This window comes from Vitis vinifera, chromosome 4 (genome assembly GCF_030704535.1).
Source record: "Vitis vinifera cultivar Pinot Noir 40024 chromosome 4, ASM3070453v1".
NCBI classification, from domain to species: domain Eukaryota; kingdom Viridiplantae; phylum Streptophyta; class Magnoliopsida; order Vitales; family Vitaceae; genus Vitis; species Vitis vinifera.
Window position 1 is genome coordinate 11,366,600 of NC_081808.1, and position 26,825 is coordinate 11,393,424.

At 36.8% G+C, this 26,825-nt stretch overlaps 2 protein-coding genes and 1 pseudogene across 2 annotated transcripts in view; 1 reads left to right on the plus strand and 2 right to left on the minus strand.

Annotated features, from left to right (window-relative positions):
* LOC100244438 (uncharacterized) overlaps positions 1 to 3,558 on the minus strand; it is a 64,985-nt gene extending 61,427 nt beyond the window's left edge. Inside the window, exon 1 of the mRNA XM_002268317.4 lies at positions 3,143 to 3,558. Within this exon, the coding sequence (XP_002268353.1) occupies positions 3,143 to 3,430 (288 nt within the window). The 5' untranslated portion in view covers positions 3,431 to 3,558. The remainder of the gene's footprint in view (positions 1 to 3,142) is intronic.
* Positions 3,559 to 7,673: 4,115 nt separating this feature from the next.
* Positions 7,674 to 8,750, plus strand: LOC104879097 (uncharacterized; annotated as a pseudogene).
* A 17,486-nt stretch (positions 8,751 to 26,236) lies between these two features.
* Positions 26,237 to 26,614, minus strand: LOC104879098 (vegetative cell wall protein gp1-like). Its single transcript, XM_010650618.1, has one exon. It carries the CDS (start codon positions 26,612 to 26,614, stop codon positions 26,237 to 26,239), a length of 378 nt encoding a protein of 125 aa, XP_010648920.1.
* Positions 26,615 to 26,825: the final 211 nt, after the last annotated feature.

Consider the following 26,825-nt stretch of genomic DNA (forward strand, 5'->3'; position numbering starts at 1 on the left):
GAAAACAAAAGAAGAGTACAACTAAACCAAGACTACAAATGTAAAATGGCCCCACAAAGCAACATCTCTATCCAAACAGACACATAAAATCCTTAGATTTCTTGAATCACAAGAATTTTAGATCTTGATTCTTAACTTTTACCCAAAGAAAATGTGTTTCACCTTTGTTTTTACAATTGATGCTTTCTTCTATCTTTAGGACATCTTGATTCAAAGTAAATTTTAGAAATTAATACCCTTTATTTTAACTAACTAAAATTTTTCAAGATTACAATTAGTGATTTTTCAAAAATCATGGTTGGTTTATAATTACAATTGATTCTTTAAAAATTTTTCGATAACCAAATAATGAGGCGACACATTACCCAATGATAGCCACAAACCAAACAAAAGGTGACAGGTCAAAGCAACATGATAGATTAGGAAGTAGGGCTCACCCACTTAGCATTTTGTACAAAATTTGATTAATAATTACCATAACCTTACATGCCTTGACGTTTAATGTCTACTTAGATTCAATTTCGAGTTTGAGGACTTGAGATATTCTAGACTATGTCAATTCTAGTGAGCAAGGAGTTAGAAATTGAGGATGGGATGGCTTGGTGGTTGGAGTGAGTGTCAAGTGAACTAGTTGCATGTCTTGAATCAACCACCTTGCTTCAATCTTCTAAGGGGAGTCAAGGAACAAATCAAATTGCAACATATATTCAATGTTATTCACAAACCACCTCAAAACATGTGAGATGTTCATTGGTTAGCTAGTGGTCATCTCAATTGTAAACAAATTTCTTCAAGAAATATTTACTTTAACTTGTTCTATATAAATAAAAGCCTTCCTTCATAGACGAGAGAATGGAGAGGCTCTACCAGAACTTCAATCAAATCCTTTGACAGAACCTCATAGAAAGTAACCCCAAAGAAATCCTATAACCTAGAAGAGAAGATTGCACCAAGCCAAAGACCTGAAAGCCGATACAAAATTATTTTCAAACCTAGGTAGATAAAATACTAAAAGACAATAAAGAAAACTCCTTGTCATTCTTTCCCTATAGGCAATCTATAAACACTTCCCTCAATTGCCTCACTCTTCCCTCAAGCTAAGCATCCACATCGATCATCACCTCCTCACTCAAAAGCCCCAAATCCTAATTGCAGTAGAAGAAAAATATTAAATCCAGTTCTTATCAAGCTAATCAAATGCAAACTCTTTTTTCTTAATAAAAAACAGACAATAATAAAAGAATATCAAAGTCTCCAACTTCCATTTCATTTCTTCCTTGAAAATTTGCCTTTCTTGGTAAATGATGATTCAGTGCAATGCAGGAAGCAGGCAAACCCAACACAGATTGGATGACCCATTTTGATGCAGTATTGGTACAACACCAAAATCTATTTAGATTTGACAATCCACTCATTATCTCAAACTGAGGAAAACCCATCCTTTGATTAAAGGGAAGTTAGAGAAGATGAAAAGCTTAAAACTTTTTCCCCGTTCTTTGGTATGACAAAATCATTAACCAAGTTGATTGGGTTACAAGGCTTCTCAACTTTTTCCAATATGCATTGTTCTCAAGAAATAGTCTTCAAAGCTTAAAACTTGAGATGATCAGATGCAAGGGGCACATTCTGAAAAACACATTTGAAGACTTTTGTTGTCAATTCTTTTTTTAAATATTTTAAACAATTAGTGCACAATTTGCTCTTTTCTCATTGGTTCTTTGGGATATAAATTTGTCTGCCTTTCTCCCACTAATAGATTTTTCATCCATCTGTTTGAATTAGGATTTTTAACTTGTAGTGTAGTCTTCCACTTTCCCTTTCTATAGCCATGTGTTTCCCCAGAAAACATCCCAGCACCCCATTACAGTAATATTGCAATAGACAAACAATATTGCATATTCGAATTGAATAAGTAACAACAGATTTTAACCATCACTAATTTTATTAACAACCCTCAGTGTATCAAAATTAATCACCTTTGATCACCTCTACTGAGACAAGATGACAATTGCATTATTATCAATCCTAATGCTGATAACACAGGCATGCATGAAGGTTTGAGATGATCTTATGTGAAATGTATATCAACAGAAAAATGCCTCAATAACTCTGCAATTTTAAATCTTGAGTTCCAATCTATTACCAAACACATGTAAACCTACTTGTGAGAGAGAAGGATCAATCTATCAATGCTACATATTCAGGATCAACTTTATATGATAGTTAAGCATCCACCAATAGACAACAGACTTTTAGGATCAACCCATAATAATAGACCACACAAAAGAATTGAAGTACAAGATCCTCTCACCTCTTTTTTTTTTCTTTTTTTGATAATTAAATGCAAACAGATACTGAAAATGGAGTCAGCAAGTAAAAAAAAATGAAGTCTAGTACTGACCTTCTAATCAAAACACAAGCCCCTTATTCTTTAATATATAAAAACAAACAAAAAAATTAAAAGATGTTTTTCCTTTCTTTTTAAAAATTCCAGCATTTCAGCAAGAGTATGTCAGCACAATGCAGGCATATCCTAAAAACGTTCACTAAAGGACGATCTCCAGTGTAATGCTCGTAGGCAAAAATTATTGCACTTGATAATTTCCTTTTAAATTCAAAACGATTGTATTATTGGTTTCTTGTCCCTGTGTTTTATGGTTGCTAATGTATCTATATTCAACAAAGACAACAAGCTTCCCAACAAATTTCATCCTTTGGTGAAGCAAGAACAATGTATTAGTGGCTACTTCATCTTGATTTTCATGGTCACTAACCTATGTATAGTTCCAGAAAGGCAACAAGCATCAAGAGGATTTTCGTCCTTTGGTCAAGCAAGGTGAATATGGATATTATTTTGTTTTGGTTACATCAAAGATCTTCATAAATATGTGAAATTATTCAAATATAAAATCCTAGAAAGCAAGAAAATGTGGAAAGGAAAAGCAAAGGAAAATATATATTTCCTTGAATGCTTCTCTTGTCATAAGAATTCATTAAAAAGAAATCTCAGTTAAAGTGCAAATAGTTTCTCGAATTTTCATCACAGAGCATAGCATTTCAACCATTTCGAATGACTAAATCGAGAAATGAATCTCAATTCAATCATAAATTCATGTTCTAATGAAAGAAAAAAGCGGCAAACCTCCGACAATGTATGGCGGTACTCTTCAGATTTCAAGGGCAGTCCATGTAAAGAGTACTTGTAGTCAACTACATTGAGAGCGATTGTGGTGACAGCACGAGAGGAGCGAAAGACGGCGTTGATTCCTGTCCTAATTTTTTCCGGGAAAGTGGAAGAAAGTAGAAGAGAATCATCGGAGAATGCGGGAAAATTAGGGTTTAAAGAATGGAAGTTAAAGGCAGCGGCAAAGCCGGTGGTGGCTGTTATCAAATAGAAAGAGGTCTTGGCCTTGGCGGGAAACTTTAGCATTGTGGAGGGGTATGTGGTTTGTCACTCCCTGAAGAGAATTTGTCGGAATAAAGTATAGATCGGAAGGAGAAGAAAAAATGGGCAGGAATTTATATGGCCCAAAGCAGAAGAAAATTCTTGGAAAAATAGAGCTCAGGTTTTTAAACTTTAAGATTTAAATCCCTTTTATATTTTCTTTCTTAACATTCACATTTTTTATTTTTCAGATCCTATATTCTTCTGTAATATTTTTATTTTATTTTAAGTATAGCACGTTTAGATAATAAATAGGTTTTTTTTTTGTCTTTTGACATTCACTTTTCTTCTTTCCTTCTTCTATTATTATTTTTTTTACTTTATGTTTTCCAAAAAAATACTAAGAAAAGAAAAAAGTTATTAAAAAATAATAATTTTCTTATATTGGATTTTATTATAGAAAATAAAAAAATAAAAAATAATTAAATTAATTAAACTTATGTGTTTTCAAATTATTTTATCTTTATATATATAATTGATTGATTTAAATATATTTTTTTTATTCTTTTTTATTTTTTATTTTCTTTTTCTTACATTTTCTTTCAAATTTTTCAATCATATTTGTTCCCAAAAAAAATAGAGGGAAAATGTAAAGGAAAAAAAAATATAAAAGAAAAGTAGAAGGAAAGAAAAAGTGAATTGTAGACTCCATTTTGGGTCTTTTTTTGCAGCATGCAAGGGAGCCTTGTTTAGCTATTTGTTTTGCCAGGTAGAAGATTCTTAGCAGCCCACGTGTCGCCTCAGGATTAGCCATCAGACATTTGCACATCTTGACTTTTGGTGGAGGAGTGCACCTTCTGGGGAGACAATCAGCTAATGACACATATGAAGGAATATGCTAGGGGTGGTTTGAAAGAAATAAAAAAATAAAAATTGCAGGTTGTTAGAGAGGGTGTGTCTGTTATAGAGGGAGTGAGGCTGTTAGGGTGTTGGGGGGAGCATATTCGATTACAGGCGATATTTGGTTGCTAGTTACAGATTCGAGGGAGGGGTTTTGAAAAATAAGCTAGAAATGAGAGGTGGCCGAAGTGGAGGGGAGAAAGAGAGAACGGTGAGAAATTTAGTTGGTGATTCTCGCTGGAGTCGGTGACAGGGTGCGTTTTGGTTGCTTAAGGAGCAAGGTTACTAGAGAAAAAGGAGGGCTTGAGAGAGAGAGAACAAGAGAAAGAAAGAGTTGTAGGCAGCTTGAGGATGAGATCAGTTGAGGAACTTTTAGAGCAAGAACGGTTAGAAATCCATCACACTTTGTTGGAGATGAGCACTTTCAGGTATGATTATTATGGATTTCACATTCGTTTCAACCGGTATGCTTCTCTTCTCTTTTTCTACTGGTTCTTAAGTTCTACTTTTTTTTATTAAGAGTAGACATCAAAGGCTACATGCTTGTTCCAACTGATCCCTAGGTTGGTTTGGTTGTGTTATAGCATGTTCATATCTCTCATCTATTTGGTCTTTGTTGAAGATTGATTTAACTCTGTTCAGCTTCCTCATGAGATATATGCAATCATGTTTTGATTCTCATTTAATATTTGTTTGACTTCACTCACTCTCATCAAGGCCCATTGATTAAAATATGAAACGTGGCTTGTATGAGTTCATTTTTTGTTCCTACCCTTTGTGCTTTGTTTTGGTTGTTTTCCCTTGTTTCTGGTACTTGTCCTTGGTGTGCATCCGTTTTCTCACCTCTGCCTAAGGGAGCAAGGAATTATCGAGGATGTATTTTCAGTTTGTGGGTATGAAAAGTTGTTGCACGGCTCGAGTCCAAAGAAGGGGAGTCATTGAAAGCTTCTATAGGAAAGTGTCTTTGTCATGGTAATCTTAGGGACTCTCAGGATATAGATATTGTGGGATTGAAAAGCTACATGGATGCTCAATACTCTAGTGAAATTGGTATTGGTACCCCCCTCCCTCCCTCAAACGTTCACCATAATCTTGGACACTTTTGGCTCAAACCTGAAGAATGGAAAATTTGTTGATATCCATTATGGCACTGGAGCTATCTCAGGTTTCTTTAGTCAAGACAATGTGAAAGTTGGTGCTCTTGTTGTGAAGAATTAGGAATTTATTAAGGCAGCTGGAGAGCCCAGTGTCATATTTTTGGTGGCTAAGTTGGGTGGCATGTTCGAACTTGGATTTTAAGTTTTAGTTGGTAATGTCGTCTCAGTGTGGTGTAATATGATGAAACACAAAGATACAAATCCATGAAAGGTCTAATGGATCAAATTTTGGCTGGCTTCAGGATAGGATCTACTAGAGTTTTGCTATTCCTACTTGGCAATGAGGACTAGTGTGGACATCTCTAGATCCTAGCAGTGCAGCTCAGGAAAGACCTACTAATGCATAGGGTAGTGGTTTGAAGTCAAGGTTAGTGGAAACCAAAAGTGAGGGCCAAACTGCAAGACAATCAAAACGTGGAAGTCTAGAGATGGAGACCTCCTAAAAACGAGAAGATTAAAGTTGTGACAAGCTATAATTTTGCTAACAAATGTGTTACTTGCTACCCTCCATAGTAGCTCAACTCACAACATTGGTTGCTGAATTTGAACTTTTGCCATGTAGGAATGGTCCAAGACTTGTTGCTATTAGATATCACCCCTCTCTCACTTGGGTTAGAAACAGTTGGAGAAGTCATAACTGTTTTAATTCCAAGAAGCATCACCATGCTCACACACTACCCTTCAAACCACCATCTTCCAATACCGACTAATCCACTTCTACCACTACCCATTAATCACATTCCAATCACCCCTCACACCTAACCCACTTTGATTCCCCACCTTTTATATTCATTGAACCAGGTCACTACAACACTTTCATCCATTTCAACTCATCACCTTTCCAACTTTGCTACCTAGCTCATTTTTGGCCCGTTTCCTTCATTTTCCCACATACATGGAGTTCGATGCACTAGATAATGCCAAAGCAAGGTTGCATGGTGATAAGAGATGCTTGTATTTCCAAAAACGGTTGCGTGAAATAGGAAGTTTGGGTGCCAAATGCAACACTCAGATGGTAATTCCTCACTTGACATAAAATTATGGTACCTCCAGAAACCCACCTAGGAAACAAGCTCCCATGTGCATGGTGCACTCTTTCCTACACTATATTGCGCCTCGCATGTCAAGCTTTTGAAAGCAACTGGGTGAGTTTTGGATACATAATGTGATGTTTAGGGGGAATTGGTGGAGAAATATCCAAATTACAGTTTGACTTTTGCTAGTCATCTCCTTGGATCAGGGGTGATTGCACTATTGACGATGTTGGTGGCGCATAATAGGGATTAAATTGGCCAATATTGAGTGAAAGAGGATCAAGTGCTATGCAATTGCACCCGCAAGGTGCATGCCGTTAATTTTGGCAATGAGATATGTAGATTTCATCAATTCTGTTGTGCTCCAGGATGACTTTCTACTCCGGACGGGCACCCCTTTGAAAGTGATTTGTAGAATCAAGCCAATCGATGGTGGATTTGGTTAGCTTTGTGGTTAACAGGTCATGGTATCCACTGGTTTCTTTATTTTGTGGACTCATGCATAACTGAATCTTGAAATAACATGTTTGTAAGTAAATGTGTGGTCTGGTAGTCAGTATAAGACATTGGTGAGCAAGATGTTGCTTAAGCTGAATAATATTGACTTAAATACAGAGATTGTGCTTGATATAGCAAAAATGAGAGGATCAAACACATACGAAGTGAGGTGTCACATCTGAATCGACAGCAACCAATCATTATGAGACCTCCATCGAAGTGCGCTGTGGAAAGCGTAGCTGAAGTTAAAAAAGCGAACATGACGCGTTTGAGAACACAGGGGTGATTTTCCACCTTATGGGTCTTCTGGGTACCATGCACCTGGCTATAGGTGGGCCACCTGACATACACAGGAGTCCATGGAACTCTCTAGCACCGTTAACCCATAAGTGATGCACTAGCAAAGAAGAAGCAAACAGAGGAAAAGTAGAATTAGTTTCTTTCTCTAAAACTTCTCTTTCCAAAGGTCTCTGTGTTTTCCCTTCAAAACTCTTTGTGGTTTCTCTCTCTAGATTTCGCGTGTTCTCTCTCTTTCTCTCGTCTGTGACGATCTTAACGTGGAAAGAGGAAAGACAACCTTTTGGAATATTATTCTTAGAGGTAACCATACTGGGTTTATCGGTCAAATGTAAAGTGTTGTAGATGTGAATGGTGTAGTTGCTGGAAACTTCTACCAATTTTATATGTATCTGATTGGGCATGGGGTCTGCTTGTTGTGTTGTTACTAGAGATAGAACAATAACAAATGGACCAAGTCGTGAAGTTTTGCAACATGGAAATGTTCAATATTCACCATCATGGAGCTTCCGATGGGACAATCGAGGACATGTAGCAAGTGAAATTGATACTTTTGCCATTTGGTTTGTTGATGGCCCGAACAAGAACAGAGGATTGGAAAACAAATCTAAAACAACTTATGCATCAGATGGGAGAAGTCCATTAGAAAATTTTCAAACGCTTACATGGCAGAAGTCACCGGTTTCTAAAAGAATTGCTGGGAATTTGACGACTCCTACTTCAGATCAATCTATCTCAAGGAATATCTCTATGGAAATGAAGGAATCAACTAGATCCCTAGGAGTTTCAGATCTGTCTCCTGCTAAACTCTCACCCATTTTTCCTTCACCTTCACCTTCGTCTTTGTCAACATCCCCTTTGTCATCCTAAAAGTCATATTCTCTCTGCCACCTCAACCCCATTAAGGTGGTCCAAAGGCTCTCCAAGGCATAATTTATTACGATAGGTTTCTGATAGTCGAATCCCAAGATTGAAATTACCAAACTACTCAATTTCTGAAGAAAGACCACCCTTTGTGCTCCTTGTATGGAACGATGATTCAATAAGGGGCTCTTATGGTGGGTCTTTAGATGGTTGGTCTATGCATGTTTTTTTTCTGAACTCATGGCTACTTCCCGTAGAGAAAGGTGGTCTTTTGATAGTGAATATTTGGGCTTCAATCATGATAAGATAACCATGTCTAGTAGCAGAATTTCAGCATCTCCTTTTATCGATCTACAAACATGTGGTGTTTGTGCAAAACTCTTGACTGAGAGATCTTCATGGGGCAGCCAGAAAATTATTGCTAGTAACGAGCTCTCAGTGGTGGCGGTTTCAATTTGTGGCCATGTTTACCATGTAGAGTGCTTGAAGATGGCAACTACAATCACTAGCCTTACAGAACAGACTCAATGGCACCTCGAGCCCATAGACACAATCCTCATTTGCATGGCTATCCTTCCTAGGCCCATTTTCAAAGCTCATGCCCTTCAAAACTGATTTTTGAAAATCCAGTTTCTAAATAATTCAACTTTTCATTCTTCTTTAGTGCTTTAGGTTCTAAAAAATCCATTTTCAATAAAAATTCATTGCCATTTTCTCTTCGGCAAGCCTTTTTCACATCTTCCATGATTTTTAAATGTTTTAAAATAAGTGCGAATAAATTTCATAATTTCAAGTAATGGAATTCATGAAATTAATTTGTGCAAAAATAAATTGGGCTTTAGTGGGGGCCCAACATTGATGATGTTTTCTTTAAAATAAAAATAAAAATAAATTTGAGTGAAGTGTCATGTGTGATATCTGATGATTTCTTACTTTGTTTAGTGACATATGCAACATATTTTATGTTCATTATTGTGCACTAACCTCATTTCATGATAGCGCATTATGACTTGCTGCTAAGGTATGCACACACTCTCACTTCGACTATTCTCAATGTATGTTTTAGCTTTCTAGTGTAATATCATTTTGGTATCTCTTGATCTACTAACCAATCGTCATGTTTGATTCATTTTATCAGTAAAGACCCATTTTTAGGGACTTAGAGGGGTGCTACGGTCTTTATTGTACCTTCCCGATAAGTAACCTGATCCTCGAGCCCAGATTTGGTTTTTCATATACCACATTTTCCAAATAAAGAGTCACACTTAGGGTTTTCTTTCTTATTTTGTTTTCCCTTTAAAAATAAAACAAAAATTAGTGGTGACTCCCAAGTCATTTTCTAAAAAAATAAATCATTTTCAAATAAAAAACGAGTTCGTCATCGAGTGGAAGCGCATGAGTAGAAATACGGGGTCCACATGAATAAAAATAAAGTTTAAATTTAATAAATTATATATATGTTTCTTCAAATTCATTTTACTTATTTCTTTCTATTATAGCAAGATTAAATAAATTTAAAATGTATAAATTTTAAATTAATTTTAATTATATTTAATTTTCTTTTTATTTCTATAGTGAAATCAAACATAAGAAAATTATTTTCTTTAACATTTTTTTTCTTTCTTTAGTATTTCCTAAGAACCGAACATGAACCACTAATATATCCTATAATTATTTCTATTTTCTCAATTCTCATTCCTTTTAATTTATTTGTTTTTCTTTTAAGGTACATGAGAAAACAAAGGCTATGCTTAATTAAGAAAAACACCCAAAAGGGGGAGGGGGTGAATTGGGTTTTTTAAATCTTTTCAATCACAACAAATTCAAACACAATATAAACAAAATAAAGAGATAGAGTTAGAGAATTCAAACTCGGGTTTATAGTGGTTCAGCATTTCCTTGCCTATGTCCACTCTCCTCAACCTCCTAACTGAGTGAGGGTACCATTAACTTGAAGCTTCAACCAAGCTTCCAATCTTTTTACACTTCGATTCCGGCTCCAATGGGCTCTTACACAATCTCTTCAAGATTCAAACCTCTTGAAGGCTTTAACACTCAGATTTTTACAAGAAATAATCCCTCAACCTAGCTTAAGGATAACTCAAATACAAGACAAATCTAGGATGACACACAAGAGTGCACTAAAAGATATGCAAGTGATGATTTAATGCACTATGAAGGAAATGAGAGCTTTTTGATCAAGAACAGGTAGGTAGACTATTGAATGCAAGTGTTCTCTGATCAATAAATGAAGTGGAGCTCTTAATTTATAGGTTTCTAAGCTTGGGAGTCAAAAACAGCAAAAGGTAACCTCGTCCGGTTCACTAGCCATTAGAGCATTTAATGCTTGACAGGTTACCGTTGACTCGACCGGACCTCGACAGGGAAGAGAATCACTTCGACCGGGAAGAGAAGGCCACTGGGAGAGAAAGAAAGTTTTTGGCATCCCTCGACTGGTCCTCGACCGGACGAGCACAACCGGTCGATCGGTTCCTCAACCGGTTGAGCCAGTTGAGCCTTTGTGGCCTCGAAAACCTATTTTTTTAATTCATTTCTTTTTTAACACTTAGGCAAGGTATTTAGGTAAATTATTAAGGCAATTATAAAACATTTTGCCTAAAGTACATTAGTTAAAAACTCGGGTTTTAATGAAATCAAAATTTTAAAGAATAAACCGAGTTTTCTAAGTTGCATGAAACGAGTGAAAATCCTAAGTGCACTCATGCATTCATCTTACATTAGCTTCCTATGATCACAAGTCTTCCAAGCGTCTCGATCTTGTATCCATTTGGTCCTTTGATGAATTTTCGAGTTTATGCTTGAGATTTTTAATCATTAAACCAATTAGTCGCTTAACCATGGTTTGTTATCATCAAAACCTGATTAGGAGAACCCTTAGGCTAACAATCTCCCCCTTTTTATGATGACAAACCTTGGTTATCTAGGAGAGAAAAATATCTCCTCCTCAAACCAATCATGGATCAATCAAACAATTTATAATAGGAAACAATGTAAAGCACGAAAATTTCAATAGGAAACAATGGATCATGAAAATATCATATCATATATATATGGTAACCTCATATGCACACGAAAACATATGCTAAACAAGATAGATATGACAATGATGACAATGATATGTATGAGGGTCTCCTAGATCCTATATATTTCTTCCCATTTGACAACATAAAAAAGAAACTGAGGGGGAACTCTAGATAATCTCAAGGCTGAGGAGGTGGAGGAGGAAACACAGAGCGGAGGTAAGTCATCATCTCCTCATGCTGACTCGCCTGGCGACTCTCAATGCGATCAATACTCTGCTGGAGATGCTTGAATGTAGCCTGCTGCTGATCCATACGCTTCTCTATGCGCTCAAATCTCTACTGGAAGTGCTCAAATTGAGAAGTGAAGTTAGTCTAATACTGATCTATGCGCTCCTCTATAGAGTAGAAATGAGTGTCATGGACTAAAGCAAGCTTCTCCATACGAGTCCCAATGGAGTTGATCTAAGTTGAGACATCCATCCAAGGCGCATGATCAGGAACGTGAGGTGCCTGAGATGGTAGCTCTGTGTGAGGAAGCTTGGTAAATGATGGCTGAATGATGGTCCTGCTGTGTAAGATGACTCAGTCATCATAGGCTCAGAGAAAATGGCCTCAACATGAATACCCTCTAACTGAGGTGGAGCAGAATGTCAAGCTCGGGTCCTCTCTGCTCAAAATCCTCTAAGGGTCTAACCCATCCTCCATTTCTCTGATCTCGGCCTCCTCCTCTGCTCTAGGATGCATCTGTCCTTGTCCCCGGGCCTGTTGCTCAGATCTCCTAATCTAGAAGCCATCATGTGCCTTTTTGAACTTCATTCGCCCCAAGGACTACTCATCATAAGTGTCATAGCTAGTAGGGGCCTCGAAGTCCGCCTCTCTGCTCAAGTCAACCCTGGCATCCTTGAATACTCGGGTAAGGAAACGGCCGTAGGGGAGTACTCAGGTCGTGCTCTCAATGTAGGATATCATATGCATCATCATCAGATACCCTACGTGAATCTGTCTCCCAGTCAAAATCGAGTCCACAATGAATGCCTCAAGGTAGGAGACCTCGTCTCGATGTCTTCCTTGTGGCAATAAGATGAAGTAGATCATGTGATGAAGGACTCGACTGGGCACGATCAGGCTGTGTGCCGATGGTTTGCCCATCCCCTGGGCATCTGCGAGTCCGCACAACCTCTGAACAACCTCTCTAAGCTCAAATCCTGGCATAGTGGGCCACGCCTTGGCCTCATACACCAGGAGGCCAACTGAAGGAATGTCGAGAATGCGACAGATACTTTTTGGGCTCAACCTAATCTCAACTCCTCTAACCATGGACATGACCGGTCCTCCAAGCCCATAGGTCACCCATGAATAAAAAGCCTGCACCAGAGTCGGGAAGATCGGCTCGGAAATCATCACGACTGGCAGCCATCCCATTTGACTGAAGAGTTCCTTAAACCCGAAGTGCTGAAGTTGGGAGAAATTGATACTTCTCCCTAGGACGACTTTCCTCTGGGCGAACTTTTGTTTGTATCGCTAATATTCTTCAACGGAACTGAAGAGGGTCGTGTCATACCTCATCTTTCGGCCAGCCTCCATCTGCTCAGGTTGAGATGGCTCAGTAGGGCGCTTGCCATGAGCCCTGGAGGTGCTCGTCTCTTGCCTAGGAGCCATCCAAAGAACGAAAAAAGGAAAAGACGCACGGAGATGAGACAGAAACCAAACGAGAGAGGATGAAGTCCAACGTGAAGCCCTAAATGCACGGAGATGAGGTTGAATCCAAACTTGAGGTGCGTGGTCAAAGAGAAATCACCCCCAAAAATTGAAACCTTGGGTTTCAAATCAAAACCCTAGCCTCAAAATGTCCCATAATCAACTCCAAAGCCTACAAACGGTCCAAGATCTTACCAAAATTGACTTTTGGAAGCAGGGATGTGAAGAGTCTTCAAGGTATGGAGGAGAACAAGTGAAAAATGAAGCACGGGGGGCCTTTTTAAATTCCCAGCCCCGATGAACCGGTCGACCGCTTGGTCAAAGGTCAACTGTCAACGGTCAACGTTCCAATTTTTTGGCATTTTCTTGTCTCGTGATCCTCCCCATGCCTTTTTTAGTTGAAATCCCCAATTTTTTATGTCCAATGCCAAGGGAATTTTGATTTTTGGTCAAAATTTGACCTTTTTCCTAAGGTTATTTCTTTATGATGCATATGATATGAAATTCACATATTCATAAGGTATATTCAATCAAGAATTCATCAAGAAATCATTTGATCATAAAGAAATCATCCCTAGTTGTCTTCTAATATCAACAAATTACTTTTCACTTAGAGGTTTTGTAAAAATGTCGGCAAGTTGATCTTTTGTGCTTAAAAATTCAAGTGTAATGTCACCCTTTTGTGCATGGTCTCTAAGAAAATGGTGTCTAATCTCTATATACTTAGTCCTAAAGTGTTGCACCAGATTTTTTGAAATGTTTATGGCACTAGTGTTATCACATTTAATAGGAACATGCTCAAAATTCAAATTGAAATCACTAAGTGATTGTTTCATCCAAAGGATTTGTGCACAACATAAACCGACTGCTATGTATTTGGCTTTCGCCGTAGACAAAGCTACCGAATTTTGCTTCTTACTATGCCATGAAACAAGTGAGTGTCCTAGGAAATGACAAGTGTCATTAGTGCTTTTCCTTTCAACTTTGCAACCGGCAAAGTCGGCATTCGAGAATCCAATTAATTCAAAGTTATCACCCTTAAGATACCATAGGCCTATGTCCATTGTCCCTTTTAAATATCTAAGAATTCGTTTAACGGAACTTAAATTAAATGAGATTCTTTAGGACAAGATTGAAATCTAGCACACAAGCATTTATACATGATGTCGGGTCTACTAGCGGTCAAATATAGTAAAGAACCTATCATGCCTCTATACATAGTTGAGTTGACGGACTTACCTTTCTCATCCTTGTCAAGCTTGATGGATGAACTCATTGGAGTCTTCATTGTTTTGGCTTCCTCCGTATTGAACCTTTTGAGGAGATCTCTTATATACTTTGCTTGATTGATGAAGGTTCCTTCCTTTAGTTGCTTGATTTGAAGTCTAAGGAAGAAGTTAAGTTCTCCCATCATGCTCATTTCGAACTCACTATGCATGCATTTAGAAAATTCTTCACAAAGAGAGACATTAGTAGCTCCAAAAATGATATCATCAACATATATTTGCACTAAGAGCATGTCATTTTCTTTGGTTTTTATGAAAAGAGTTGTGTCAATTTTTCCCATTTTAAAACCCTTTTTCAAAATAAATTTACTCAATCTTTTATACCATGCTCTAGGTGCTTGTTTCAAACCATAAAGTGCCTTTTTAAGTTTAAAAACATGATTAGGAAGGTTAAAACTTTGAAAACCAAGTAGTCGTTCAACATATACCTCTTCATTTATAAAGCCATTTAAGAAAGCACTTTTCACATCCATTTGATATAAAACAAAGTCTTTAAAACATGCAAAGACAAGTAGCATCCTAATGGCTTCCAATCTAGCTACGAGAGCAAAGGTTTCTTCATAGTCTATCTCTTCTTCTTGATTAAAACCTTAGGCTACCAATCTTGCTTTATTCCTTATAATTATGCCATTTTCATCCATTTTATTTCTAAAGACCCATCTAGTTCCAATAACACTTTGATTTTGAGGTATTGGCACAAAAGCATAAGATTTTCCTCCAAGGCTTGGTGTCCTAGAAGGACCAAATAAATCCATATGCAACAATTCAAGAGGCTTAGTTGTTGAAATGAAAAAAGAGTTTTTGATTTGCTTTCCCATTTGACAAGCTTCACAAACTTTGTATTTTTGAAAATTTATTTTGGGAAGGCCTCTAATAAGTTCATCTTTGTTGAGTTGGGAAATGAGGTCCATGTTAGCATGTCCCAACCTCCTATGCCACAACCAACTTTGATCATGCATGCTTGAAAAGCATCTATAATGACCATCATATTTGAAATATTTATTGCATAAACATTATCACATCTATGGCCCATGAAGATGGTTTTATCGTTTTGAATATCTTTGATGATGCAATGAGATGCTTTATAAATCACTTTAAAACCTTTGTCACAAAGTTGACTTATGCTCAAAAGATTATGTTTTAAACCATCCACTAATAAAACACTTTCAATAAGAGAGGATGTGTTATTACCAATGTTGCCTTGACCAATGATCCTTCCTTTTGAATTGTCTCCAAAGGTAACTTATCCTCCCCTTCTCTTTGTAAGGAAAGCAAACTTGGATTCATCCCCGGTCATGTGTCTTGAGCATCCACTATCCAAGAACCACTTATCCTTCTTTGATTTCTACAAAATAAAATTTAAGTTGATTTAGGTACCCATATCTTTTTGGGTCCTTGAGGGTTAGTGACCTTGGATTTCTCAACCCAAACCTTTTTAGCTTTAGTATTTGAATTCTTTTGAAAACCATTTCTTAAAGGACATGTACTACTAATGTGCCCTCCTCTTCCACAAAAGTTGCAAGTGGTAGAAGGACTTGCACTTGCGGATTCTTTTACAGAGTAGTTTTTAAAATACTTTTGATTTTTTGAAGATTTGAATCCTAGCCCTTGTTTGTTAAAGACACATTTTTGGCTAGCTAAGATCATTTCAAAAGATTTTTTTCCACAAGAGAAAATTGAAAGAGAGGAGGTCAACCATTCATTTTTATTTTTCAAAATCTCATTTTCACTTCTCAAAATCTCATTTTCTTTTTCAAGATAAGTTTTATATATTTCAACAATTGAAAATTTTTCTTTTACTTCTTCAAGTTCCTTTTCAAGTTCTTGAATTTTCTTTTTAAGAGAATTATTTTTCAAACTAAGTTTTTCAAAATCCTCATATAATTCTTCAAAAACATCATGCATATCTTCATCACTAAAGTTAGAGTTTACCTCATCAAGATCATCTATTGCCATGAAGCACATGTTTGCCACTTCCTTCTTATTTTCTTCTTCAGAGGATTCTTCACTTTCACTCTAAGTGGCCATTATTGCCTTCTTCATTCTCCTCTTGGCTTGACTCTTGTAGAGAGGACAATCATATTTAATGTGTCCTGGTTTTTTGCACTTGAAGCATATCAAATCTCTTTTCTCTTCCCATTTCTCCTTATCACCATGGGATGAAGATTCCTTTTTAGAAGGATCTCTTCTAGAGGTGAACTTCCTTCCTCTAAACCTTTCACCTCTCATGTATTTGTTGAGCTTTCTTGTGATGAGGGCTAAATCATCATCTTCAGTACTTGGTTTTTCTTCTTCAACATCTTCTTCTTCCTTGGTTGTAGCTTTGAGGGCTATGCTCTTCTTCTCTTTGTCTTCACCCTCTTATAGCTTCTTTGTCAAATTGATCTCATATGTCATTAATGACCCTATGAGCTCTTCCATAGGTAGCTTAGTCAAATCTTTTGCTTCTTGAATTGCGGTGACCTTGGTATGCCACTTTGATGGGAGAGACCTCAATATCTTCATCACCTTCTCGGATTCCTTTTAGGTTTTTCCCAAAGCTTTAAGACCATTCACAATGTCGGTGAACCTAGTAATCATCTCAACAATAGTCTCATTTTCTTTCATTGAAAATAATTCATAGTTATGAACAAGTAAATTAATTTTTGACTCTTTCATTTGATTAGTTCCTTCATGAGTTATTTCAAGCAACCTCCAAATTTCTTTAACCGATTTGCTTTGACATATTCTATTATATTCATTTCTATCCATAACACATTGCAAAGTAAAAACGACTTTAGCATTTAATTGAAAGTTTCTTTTATCAAGCTCATTTCATTCTTGCTTAGGTTTTGAAACCAAAACTTCATCAACTAGTTTAATGGGAAAAGTTGGGTCATCTTCAATGACATCCCATACATCTAAATCAGTAGATTGCAAATACCAAATCATTTTAGTTTTCCAATAGGGATAGTCGATTCCCATAAAAAATGGAGCTCTATGTTTTGAAAAAATTTCAGCTTTGGATGAGCTTGATGGAATAGCCATTTCCTCTTAGACGATTAAGTCTTTAAAAAACAAGAGGTCTAGCTCTGATACCAATTGAGAAAACAAAGGCTATGCTTAATTAAGAAAAATACCCAAAAAGGGGGGGGGGGGGGTGAATTGGGTTTTTTAAAATCTTTTCAATCACAACAAATTCAAACACAATATAAGCAAAATAAAGAGATAAAGTTAGAGAATTCAAACTCGGGTTTATAGTGGTTCGTCACTTCCTTGCCTACGTCCACTCTCCTCAACCTCCTAACTGAGTTAGGGTTCCACTAACTTGAAGCTTCAACCAAGCTTCCAATCTTCTTACACTTGGATTCTGGCTCCAATGGGCTCTTACACAATCTTTTCAAGATTCAAACCTCTTGAAGGCTTTAACACTCATATTTTTACAAGAAACAATCCCTCAACCTAGCTTAAAGATAGCTTAAATACAAGACAAAGCTAGGATGACACACAAGAGTGCACTGAAGGATATGCAAGTGATGATTTAATGCACTATGAAGGAAATGAGAGTTTTTTTTATCAAGAATAGGTAGGTAGACTATTGAATGCAAGTGTTCTCTGATCAATAAATGAAGTGGTGCTCTCAATTTATAGGTTTCTAAGCTCGGAAGTCAAAAATAGCAAAAGGTAACCTCATCCGGTAGAGCTAGGGGTCGACCGGTTCACTAGTCGTTGGAGCATTTAATGCTTGACAGGTTACCGTTGACTTGACCATTCCTTGACCGGTCCTTGACCGATCCTCGATCGGGAAGAGAATTACCTCGATCGGGAAGAGAAGGCCACTAGAAGAGAGAGAAAGTTTTTGGCATCCCTCGACCGGTCGACCGGTTCCTCAACCGGTTGAGCCGGTTGGCCATAGCTTCGATCGGTTGAGCATTTTTGGCCTCGAAAACCTATTTTTTTAATTCCTTTCTTTTCTAACACTTAGGCAAGGTATTTAGGTGAATTATTAAGCCAATTATAAAACATTTTGCCTAAGGTACATTAGTTAAAAACTCGGGTTTTAATGAAATCGAAGTTTTAAAGAATAAATTGAGTTTTCTAAGTTGCATGAAACGAGTGAAAATCCTAAGTGCACTCATGCATTCATCTTACATTAGTTTCCTATGATCACAAGTCTTCCAAGTGTCTCGATCTTGTATCCATTTGGTCATTTGATGAATTTTCGAGTTTATGCCTGAGATTCTTAGTCATTAAACCAATCAGTCACTTAACCATAGTTTGTTATCATCAAAACCCGATTTAGAGAACCCTTGGGCTAACAGTACATTTGATACATATTCCTCATATAACATATTTTATTTGGGTTATTTGGTTAAAGGGATTAAAATAACACTCATATTTGCGAAAGTAATCCACCTCTCAAAAAACATAAAAAAAAATGCTCAATTAGGATAAAAATGCCCCTTTTTTTTATAGATTATCTTTTTGTTTTCTTTTTTGTCATCTTTTTGCTCCTCTTTATTCCCCTACCAAAAAAAAAAAACTTAAGTTCTCACTCTTTTTTCATGTACTTGTTGACCACAAAAAGATATTAGTAGATGTAAGCAACCGACATTAGTTTTTTTATATTATCATTCTTTTTTGTTTCCTCTATAATAAGGAAATGTAAAACCTCATTTCACCATTATAGGCAAAAAAAAAATAGCGACTCCATTATTAGACGTGAAAAAGGAGTTTAGAAAAGTAAAAAAGTGGAAAGTTTATTCAAAAGAAGTTGAAAAGCTTTATCCATATAGTAAGGGATTTAAGTAGCAAAGCAGCTCAAATGATGGAAATTCATAGCATAATGAATATAAAAGTTGGTCTTATTTTCACCTGAACTTAACTATAATTGAGTTGCATTAACAAAAAACTTAATTAGGGTTAAGTTCAAGTCACAATTTTCACTTGAACTTAACTATGGTTAAATTGTATTAATAAAAAACTTAACCAGGGATAAGTTCACAATCACATTTTTCACCTAAACTTAACTATAATTGAGTTGCATTAACAAAGAACCTAACTATGATTAAGTTGACATTCACAATATTCACCTTAATCTAACTATGGTTAAGTTGCATTAATTGAGGACTTAACTAGGTTAACAATTTTCACCTGAACTTAATTATATGTTTGAGTTGCGTGGTTAAGTTGCAGTAATTGAGAACTTAACTAGGTTAACAATTTTCACCTGAACTTAATTATATGTTTGAGTTGCATTAATTGAATACTTAAACTCGTGAATCAAAATGTTCATGTGACCTTTAATTAACTTATATTGATTTTCATTTAGATAGAACTTGCATTTTAGTTGGTTAAGTTTCATTTGCAAATAACTATGTAAGTTCTCTAAAATTAGAATGTTTACCTATATGGTTAAATTGTCATTTAAAAATCTTTAGCTATATTTGATTGTGATAGCTTTACTTGTATTAAATTGTGAATTAAAAATCTTTATTTTGACTTCTTTATGATTTTAATTTTAAAAAATTTACACTGTTAAATTCTCTTCCCAAAATCAAGATGTTCACCTAAACTTAATTATAGTTAAGTTTTAAGGTCTAAAATTTCACCTCAACTTGACTATGGTTAAGATTTATTTATAAAGAATTATTAAATTAACTTTTGTAAATCAAACTATTCACATAGCTTTTGGTTATGTATCTCTCAACAACACATAAAGTGTCAATAACAAAATGTATAATATCAAAATCTAAATTTTCACTTCAGTTCAAAATATGCTTTTATCATAGCAAACTACATTTAAAAAAAAAAAATTATAACTTTCATCCATACTAACAATCAACCCTCAACAACATATAAACTTACTACATAGTCAAATTCAAACCCCACTACATAGGCAAATTTTTGAAGTAGAACAATTCAATTGTTTTTTTCTCTTGAAACCAACCCATACAAGCACCAATTAATGAGCTGAATGGATGATTATGCATAAAGTATTATGCATATTTTATTAAGAACATTCCACAATCACCATTGCATGAAACATAAATAATCAAATTTAAGGTCGTTATAAAAAATTTATTGTATAATACATAAAAGTAAAATGATAAGATAATAATTTAGATATTTATTTACTTACATTTTTGTTGAGAAACATCATGCAATTGTTCAATGTCCCACTGTTGGTCACACTTAGGATCACCATTCTCCCTATAATATGCTACAATATGCAATATACGCAGTAACAATTTAGCTAAAGGTATGGTGGCACCCTTCAATCAATTATCACTATTAATGCCTATCAATGAGTCATACACAAATATTCTCCTTTTAACAAGGTGAACTACTCCCAATATCCAATGCATACTTTAAACATTAATGGGGACATAGACAATGTCCACCTCAAACCATTTCATGAAAGGAATTGAGTGAAGCCCATTAGCTTAGCCAATAAGAACATCATTTTCTTTCATCTCAAATTGATTATATTTTTTTGCATGTTTCTCCCACCTTACTTTAACAGTTGCTATATAAGAAAAGGTAAAAGAGAACAGTTAAAATAACATAATGTATCTAATAATATGAGAACTAACAGTAAGAAGATATCATACATACCCAAAATATGGTATTTGTGGTGGTAAAATTTTGCGAAAATGCATGTGGCTTTCTATTATCTACTTATGGAAAAAGTAGAAAGCAATATCAATATGTTAGATAATATATAAAAAAAATAGTTATACTATTTGATTCAAATGTCAATATAATAATAAGTAAAATCAAAGATAATAAGAACATTTACTTACTAGACAATAAGGCACTCAAATTTAATATCCGTTGGCAACTCTTAGCAACACAATTAACATATTTCATTCTAATAATTGAAATAGCCTTATATGCCTAAACTTAGAAAACATATGGAAATCCAACTAGACTATATGCTTCTCATGGTATATTTACCTTTTGTTGTTTTTTACCTTGATATTTTAACATTTGCTTCTCCAAGGCTCGTTACAGCACAAATAACAAATCCTACCCCATTCATATTTATTGAAAACTTCCAAACTATTAACAAGACCAACCCATTACATGTTTATTAATTTTTTTTTCCTTATTTCCCAAGTAGAGCATGCTCAAGAAAATACAATAAGGCAAACTTGACTATGTCTTAGTTTTCACCTCACCTAAAAAAAGGAAAACTTCCTCCAAACGATCATTACATACTTAGTTTTCACAATTAAAGTAAGTATCCATTATTCTCAAAGATGTTTTGATTATGCCAAGGGACAAGACTAAAACTTAAACTAGTAATCAATCTAAACTCATCTTGTCTAAATCTTAATCTCTCTAACCTTATGAAAAAACGACATTTCATCATCCTTCTTTGTCGAGCATTGACGTAATAGCATGTGTGATTCCGTGCCCAATTGGTGTCTCAGCTGATTCGTGTCCAGCTGGTGCTCCTTGATTGAGGGAGTAATCAACAAAATTTATAACCTATAACACCATATACTAGGATAGCAAAGACAAAGCTACTATAGTATAGTGGCTTTAGGATCGTTCACTGGGAAGGATTAACAAGCTATCAATGATACCAATTCCAAGTGAATTGGTTTTGTTTCATTTCATGGTTAGCTTAAGAAGTAAAACACAAACTTTGATTGGTAAAGGTTTAGACTTAAACTAACTAACATAACAGAAGTTTGGAATAATTTAGGAAGAAAAGCATTCCCTGGAGAGTTAGGTTCACTGGGGTGGTTCCTCATGCAAAAGACACGGCTCTGGTCAGATGGTTCATTTCCTCGCGTTAGAGATTCAACATATAGTCAATTCTCTAACCAGTGTTGTACAGAGACTCCTTCAATTAGATTTCACTTTAATTCTCTCACTGATGCAACTTGCAATGGTTTAAGCCTCTCACTAAGCCTTAACCATTCAAGGTGATCTTTAACCTTGGATTACCCGTCAAAAGCTCGCAAGAGATAACTAATGGATGTCTCCTTGGAGTCCAAAAGCTTACCAAGTGTTGGCTATTCTAGAAAATCCTACCTTGAAGTCACCTCCCAGAGGCTCGCAAGGGGTAAACTAGTGCATTTCCATGGTTGGAAATCACTTGCCTTACCAAGTGTTGGCCTAGGTGACTCTAAGGTGTTTTAAGTTAACTAAAAACATAGAAATCATTAAAGGATTTCACTTCCTCCTCATTAATAGCTAAAACCACAAAGCTTTGCATTCTTGCACTTGGAACCTTCCCTGGCAACCTTAGCTCCAAGGAACTAGAGGTTTAGTTACTCATTCTCTGGGGAAAACTCCTCAGAGAATTCATAACTTAGAAATAAAATAAAAATACAAAGTGAGAAGGTAAGGCAGTAGAAAGAACTGAACTTTACTTGCTTACCCAAACTTTTACAGAAGGAACTCCTCTCTGAGAACAGGCTCTCGGGAGATATATATATGAACATAATATAAAACTAATTATTACATAGATATTTACTCTTTTTACTAACTTAAAAGCTAAGGAATCATGTAATTGGTGGCTTACAAGGAATATTTTGGGATTTAGACAACAAAAATCTGATGTAAAATATCTCCCAATGTCGGTAGCAAATATCGGGGTGCTTCAGGAACCATTTCGCAAGAGAAAATGGTGTCTGCGAGATTTCGCAGACACTCAAGAGGGGCTGCGAAATATTTCGCAACAACATGCTATCTTCGCAGGGCTGCGAAGTTGGCTTCCACCTTGAGGTTTCAAGCTTCCCTCTCGCGGTATATATCGGGCATCTTCAGGAGGAAATACACCCTACTGTACAAAAACGCTGCGGAATCACTTCGCAACAAAAGGGTGATTTCGCAGCACTTTGCAAAATGCTTCCTTCAACTCAGAGTGATTGGCTTGCAATGGCTACAACTTCTTCGTTTCAACTCCGAATTGCACACTGTTTGAAGCAGTGGATTGTTGACTTCCTGAGCTTTGAAATGGTATATAGCATGCATCAATTGGACTTCAGTAAGTGCTCCAAAAGTGGCTGCTACGACTGTCATCAAGAATATGCTTCATGGCAAATTCTCTTTACTTTTTCTCCTTGCAATCCGGATTTACTCTTGGCAAATGACTTCTAAGCTTTGCCCAAGATTCCTCATAGCTCTCCTCAGTCTTGACTTGCTTTGGTGATCAAATTACTAACAAAAACACCAAAACTTACACAAAGTGATTAAAATTGCTTTCAAGGGTCCTTAACATGCCAATTGAGTTAAAAGGCCAAAACTACTACTCAAAAGCGTTTAAAAGGATTAATTATAAGCTATCAAATAGCACTTTTTGAGTAGTAATCACTCCCCCCAACCGACATATTGCTAGTCCCTTAGCAAAATAGGAGAGAAAAAAAATGAAAATAAAAAGCAACCTATACTAAAATTTACAACATCATGTTGATCAAAATCAATTCTCAAGTGGCATGATGATCTAATTCTCACATGAAACATTAAAGAAATATAAACCCAAATTTTAACAAGAGTTATAACAAACTATGCTAAACACTGTCAATCAAGGGAGTGCATTATGCAAACTGAAGTTTTAAAATCATTTCCACTTTCAAAGAACCAAACTTTAATCTTCCACAAAAATCTATGTGTATTGGTTCCTTAGCTTTCGAGAATAATATGCTAAACTAATCTCTCCCCCCAACCTATCTCTTTTCAACACTTAGCAAACTGACCAAAATCAATAAGAAAAGAACACACTTTCTTTTTTTTTTTTTTTTTTTTTTTTAAGGTAGCTTTATGGGGTACTCTTTCTGACTTGCCCATGTAATGGGGGTCCATCGATGACTCCCAACCAATTAAGGTTTAGGGCACCAAGCTTTAAGGATCTTTCAACCACTAACTCCTCGGATTTTTCCCCGGACTTTTAAGAATGAATTTCTAATACCCAAGCATCTACCATATGCTAACTCCACCTATTCACCCTTATAACGAGCATCGAGGTCGGTGACTCCCAACCAATTAAGGCTTAGGGCACCAGGCTTTAAAGATTTTCACCATATACCCCTCAGACCTTGCTCGGGTTTCAAGGCAAGCAAACAACTTTCTTTATTTCAAAGGCTCATTGGCCTTTTGCAGGGTGTTTCAATTTTTATCAAATGAGGTCAAATGTACCAAGTCCCAAAATTATCCTAAGTCAAGAGGGAAATAGCTTTTCATCTTATAATCGGAATCTAATGTGCACAGTGTGTGAATAGCTTAAAGTGGAAGAACTAAATTCAATTTCAATAGAAGTTTAAACAATTGAACCACTTTAGTGAGCATAATCCATACTCTAAGTCAAGTGAAAAACAACAGTTCAATTTCTCTTGGTTTAATTTGAAAATTTTTCCTCAAATTTCATGGAGAAAAGAGTAACAAGAGTAAAAAGTAAAAACTACAACTAATTAACCAATATAATTGCAATACCAAAAGGATTTAACATACTTCCTTCCTCATTCCCCCCAACCGAACTGAGCATTGTCCTCAATGTGATATGAGTGACTGTAATTAAAGGGAGAAAGTGGTACCTCCTGGCTGATATCAAATTCGAATATTGATTGGGGAAACCACATGTTTCAAAAAGAATAGAATATGTGAGAAAAGGAAATAAGGATAACTTAATACTAAGTGTTAATAAGAAATATTAAACTTGTATTACTTTAAATTCATTTGATTACAATGCAAAAGACAAGTAACACAAGGAATCCCAAATATAGTACCAAAATACTGAGACTTCTTTTCAACTAAAAAAAACAAATACATAAAAATATTAGATATATATAATAGTCTGATGAGTGGGGTGGTGGGGCTAGGCAGATGGGTCTGCCTCTTCATTAGGTGCATCAGCTGGGGCTTGGGGCTCTGGAGGATGAGACTCTGATGGATGAGAGTGTGGCTCTGCTGGTGTATCAGTGGAGGGCTCTACAGCTGGTGGCAGATCGAAATGAAGCTGGAGCTGCCTTAAGATGGCAGCTTGTTGAGCCTGAGTGGCCAACATCTGCTCTTGGCATGCTCTAATGGCTTCCATCTCTTGAGCAAGACTGCTCTGAGAAGCTGTGAGAGTCTCCAATGCATGACATAACTCTCTATATTCAGATATAGGAATGGCCATCCTCGGTTCAGCTGATGTGGATGGCTGAGATGAAGCTGGAGCAGCTGGTGGAGCTCTGGGAATGGCAGGAGTAGCAACTGTTATACCCTTAGGTATGTGTCGTGGGGATGCTCTCCTTGCAGCTGGCTAAGACTGCTCAGGCTGATCAACTTTGTAGGCCGTCATGTTGTTCCATTTATCAAGAGTGAATGGCTCACGGAAAATGCGTTTTTTCTCCAGCTGAGGCTCAGAAGGATATCCCAAGTGCTCCAGAATTTGGCATAGCAGCCTTGGGAAGAGGAGGGGAATGCAATCAGCTCTCTGAAGCTTCTTTTTGTGTACCTTCTCTTTGAAATAGAGAAGGGCTGCCATGATCAGATGATGAGGCCCAAAGAAAAATCCTTCTGACATCTTGTAAAGAGCTTCTAAGAGGACTCCCCTTCTTTGGGTCCAATGCTGCAATGGGTAGATATTATGATGCAAAAATGCATCAATAAAAAACATAACTGGAGGAAGCTCCCCCCTCAACAAATGTGATCGATTTGCAGCTCCTCTGGAAAGAGTGCGCACCATCTCCAACTCAGTAGGATTTGTCCAAGCTCTAAAATTATCGAATTGGGTTGGCTCATAGGGAATTTGCGGGGCTTCAACAATATGGCGTGCTCCCAGTATGCCATGTCTCCCATCGATAGTGAAATGAATCAAAGTTGGATCCCTGACCTGGTTGGTTGTCATGGATTGATAGAAATCCGTGGCTACCCGGGGGTAGAAAAAGTCTCTCGGAGCTAGTAGATGCTCCATATGGTACCTTCTCAGCAGGTTGAATGACTGTGCAAGCTCCGACCTCACTCTGAATGCGGCTATGTCGAAGCATAGCTCGGAATGGAATGGCCGAGCTCTACAATCCAAGTTTCCCTCAATTGGGGGCTGAGGTAGCATTGGCCGCCTGATTACTTCTTCCAGAGCTGTTTCGGATGGAATTTAGGGCTTGGGAAGTGGCGCTTGAGGCTCCTGAGATTTTTCTTGCAGCGCCGGAGATGGCACCGGTGACGGAACTAGCATGGGACTCGACGAGGGAACTGGAGTTGGAACCGGTGATGGAATTGGTGAAGGCTCTGGAGATTGCTCAGTCAAATCGATGGGTTCTGAGCTCTGCACCTTGGGTCTCTTTTGCAGTGTACGACCTCCTGACCTGGTAAGGTAACGTTTCGCCGGAGGCTTTGGCGGCGCTGGCTTCATCGGAGGAGGAATTGCTTTCGGCTGTGAAGGCTCTGGAGCAGAATCTGGAACTGGCTCCTTTCGCAGACTCTTCTTGCGATTCGAAGGAGATGAAGATTTAGCCCCTCGTGTTCGCGCCATTTCGGGATACCGAACTTTGGCCGACGTTGCTGATCGGAGAAGATGACCGGAGGTTTGGACGGCGTGGCTCACTGAAGAAGACAAACAGCTTGCGAGAATGGCGCTCTGATTTTTGAAACCCTTTTCGCAGCTCAAATGACCGGTATAAATAGGAAAAACGAAAGCCTAAGAGTCAGTTTAAGTTTTGCAAAAAAAGGCCAATTTCGCAGCA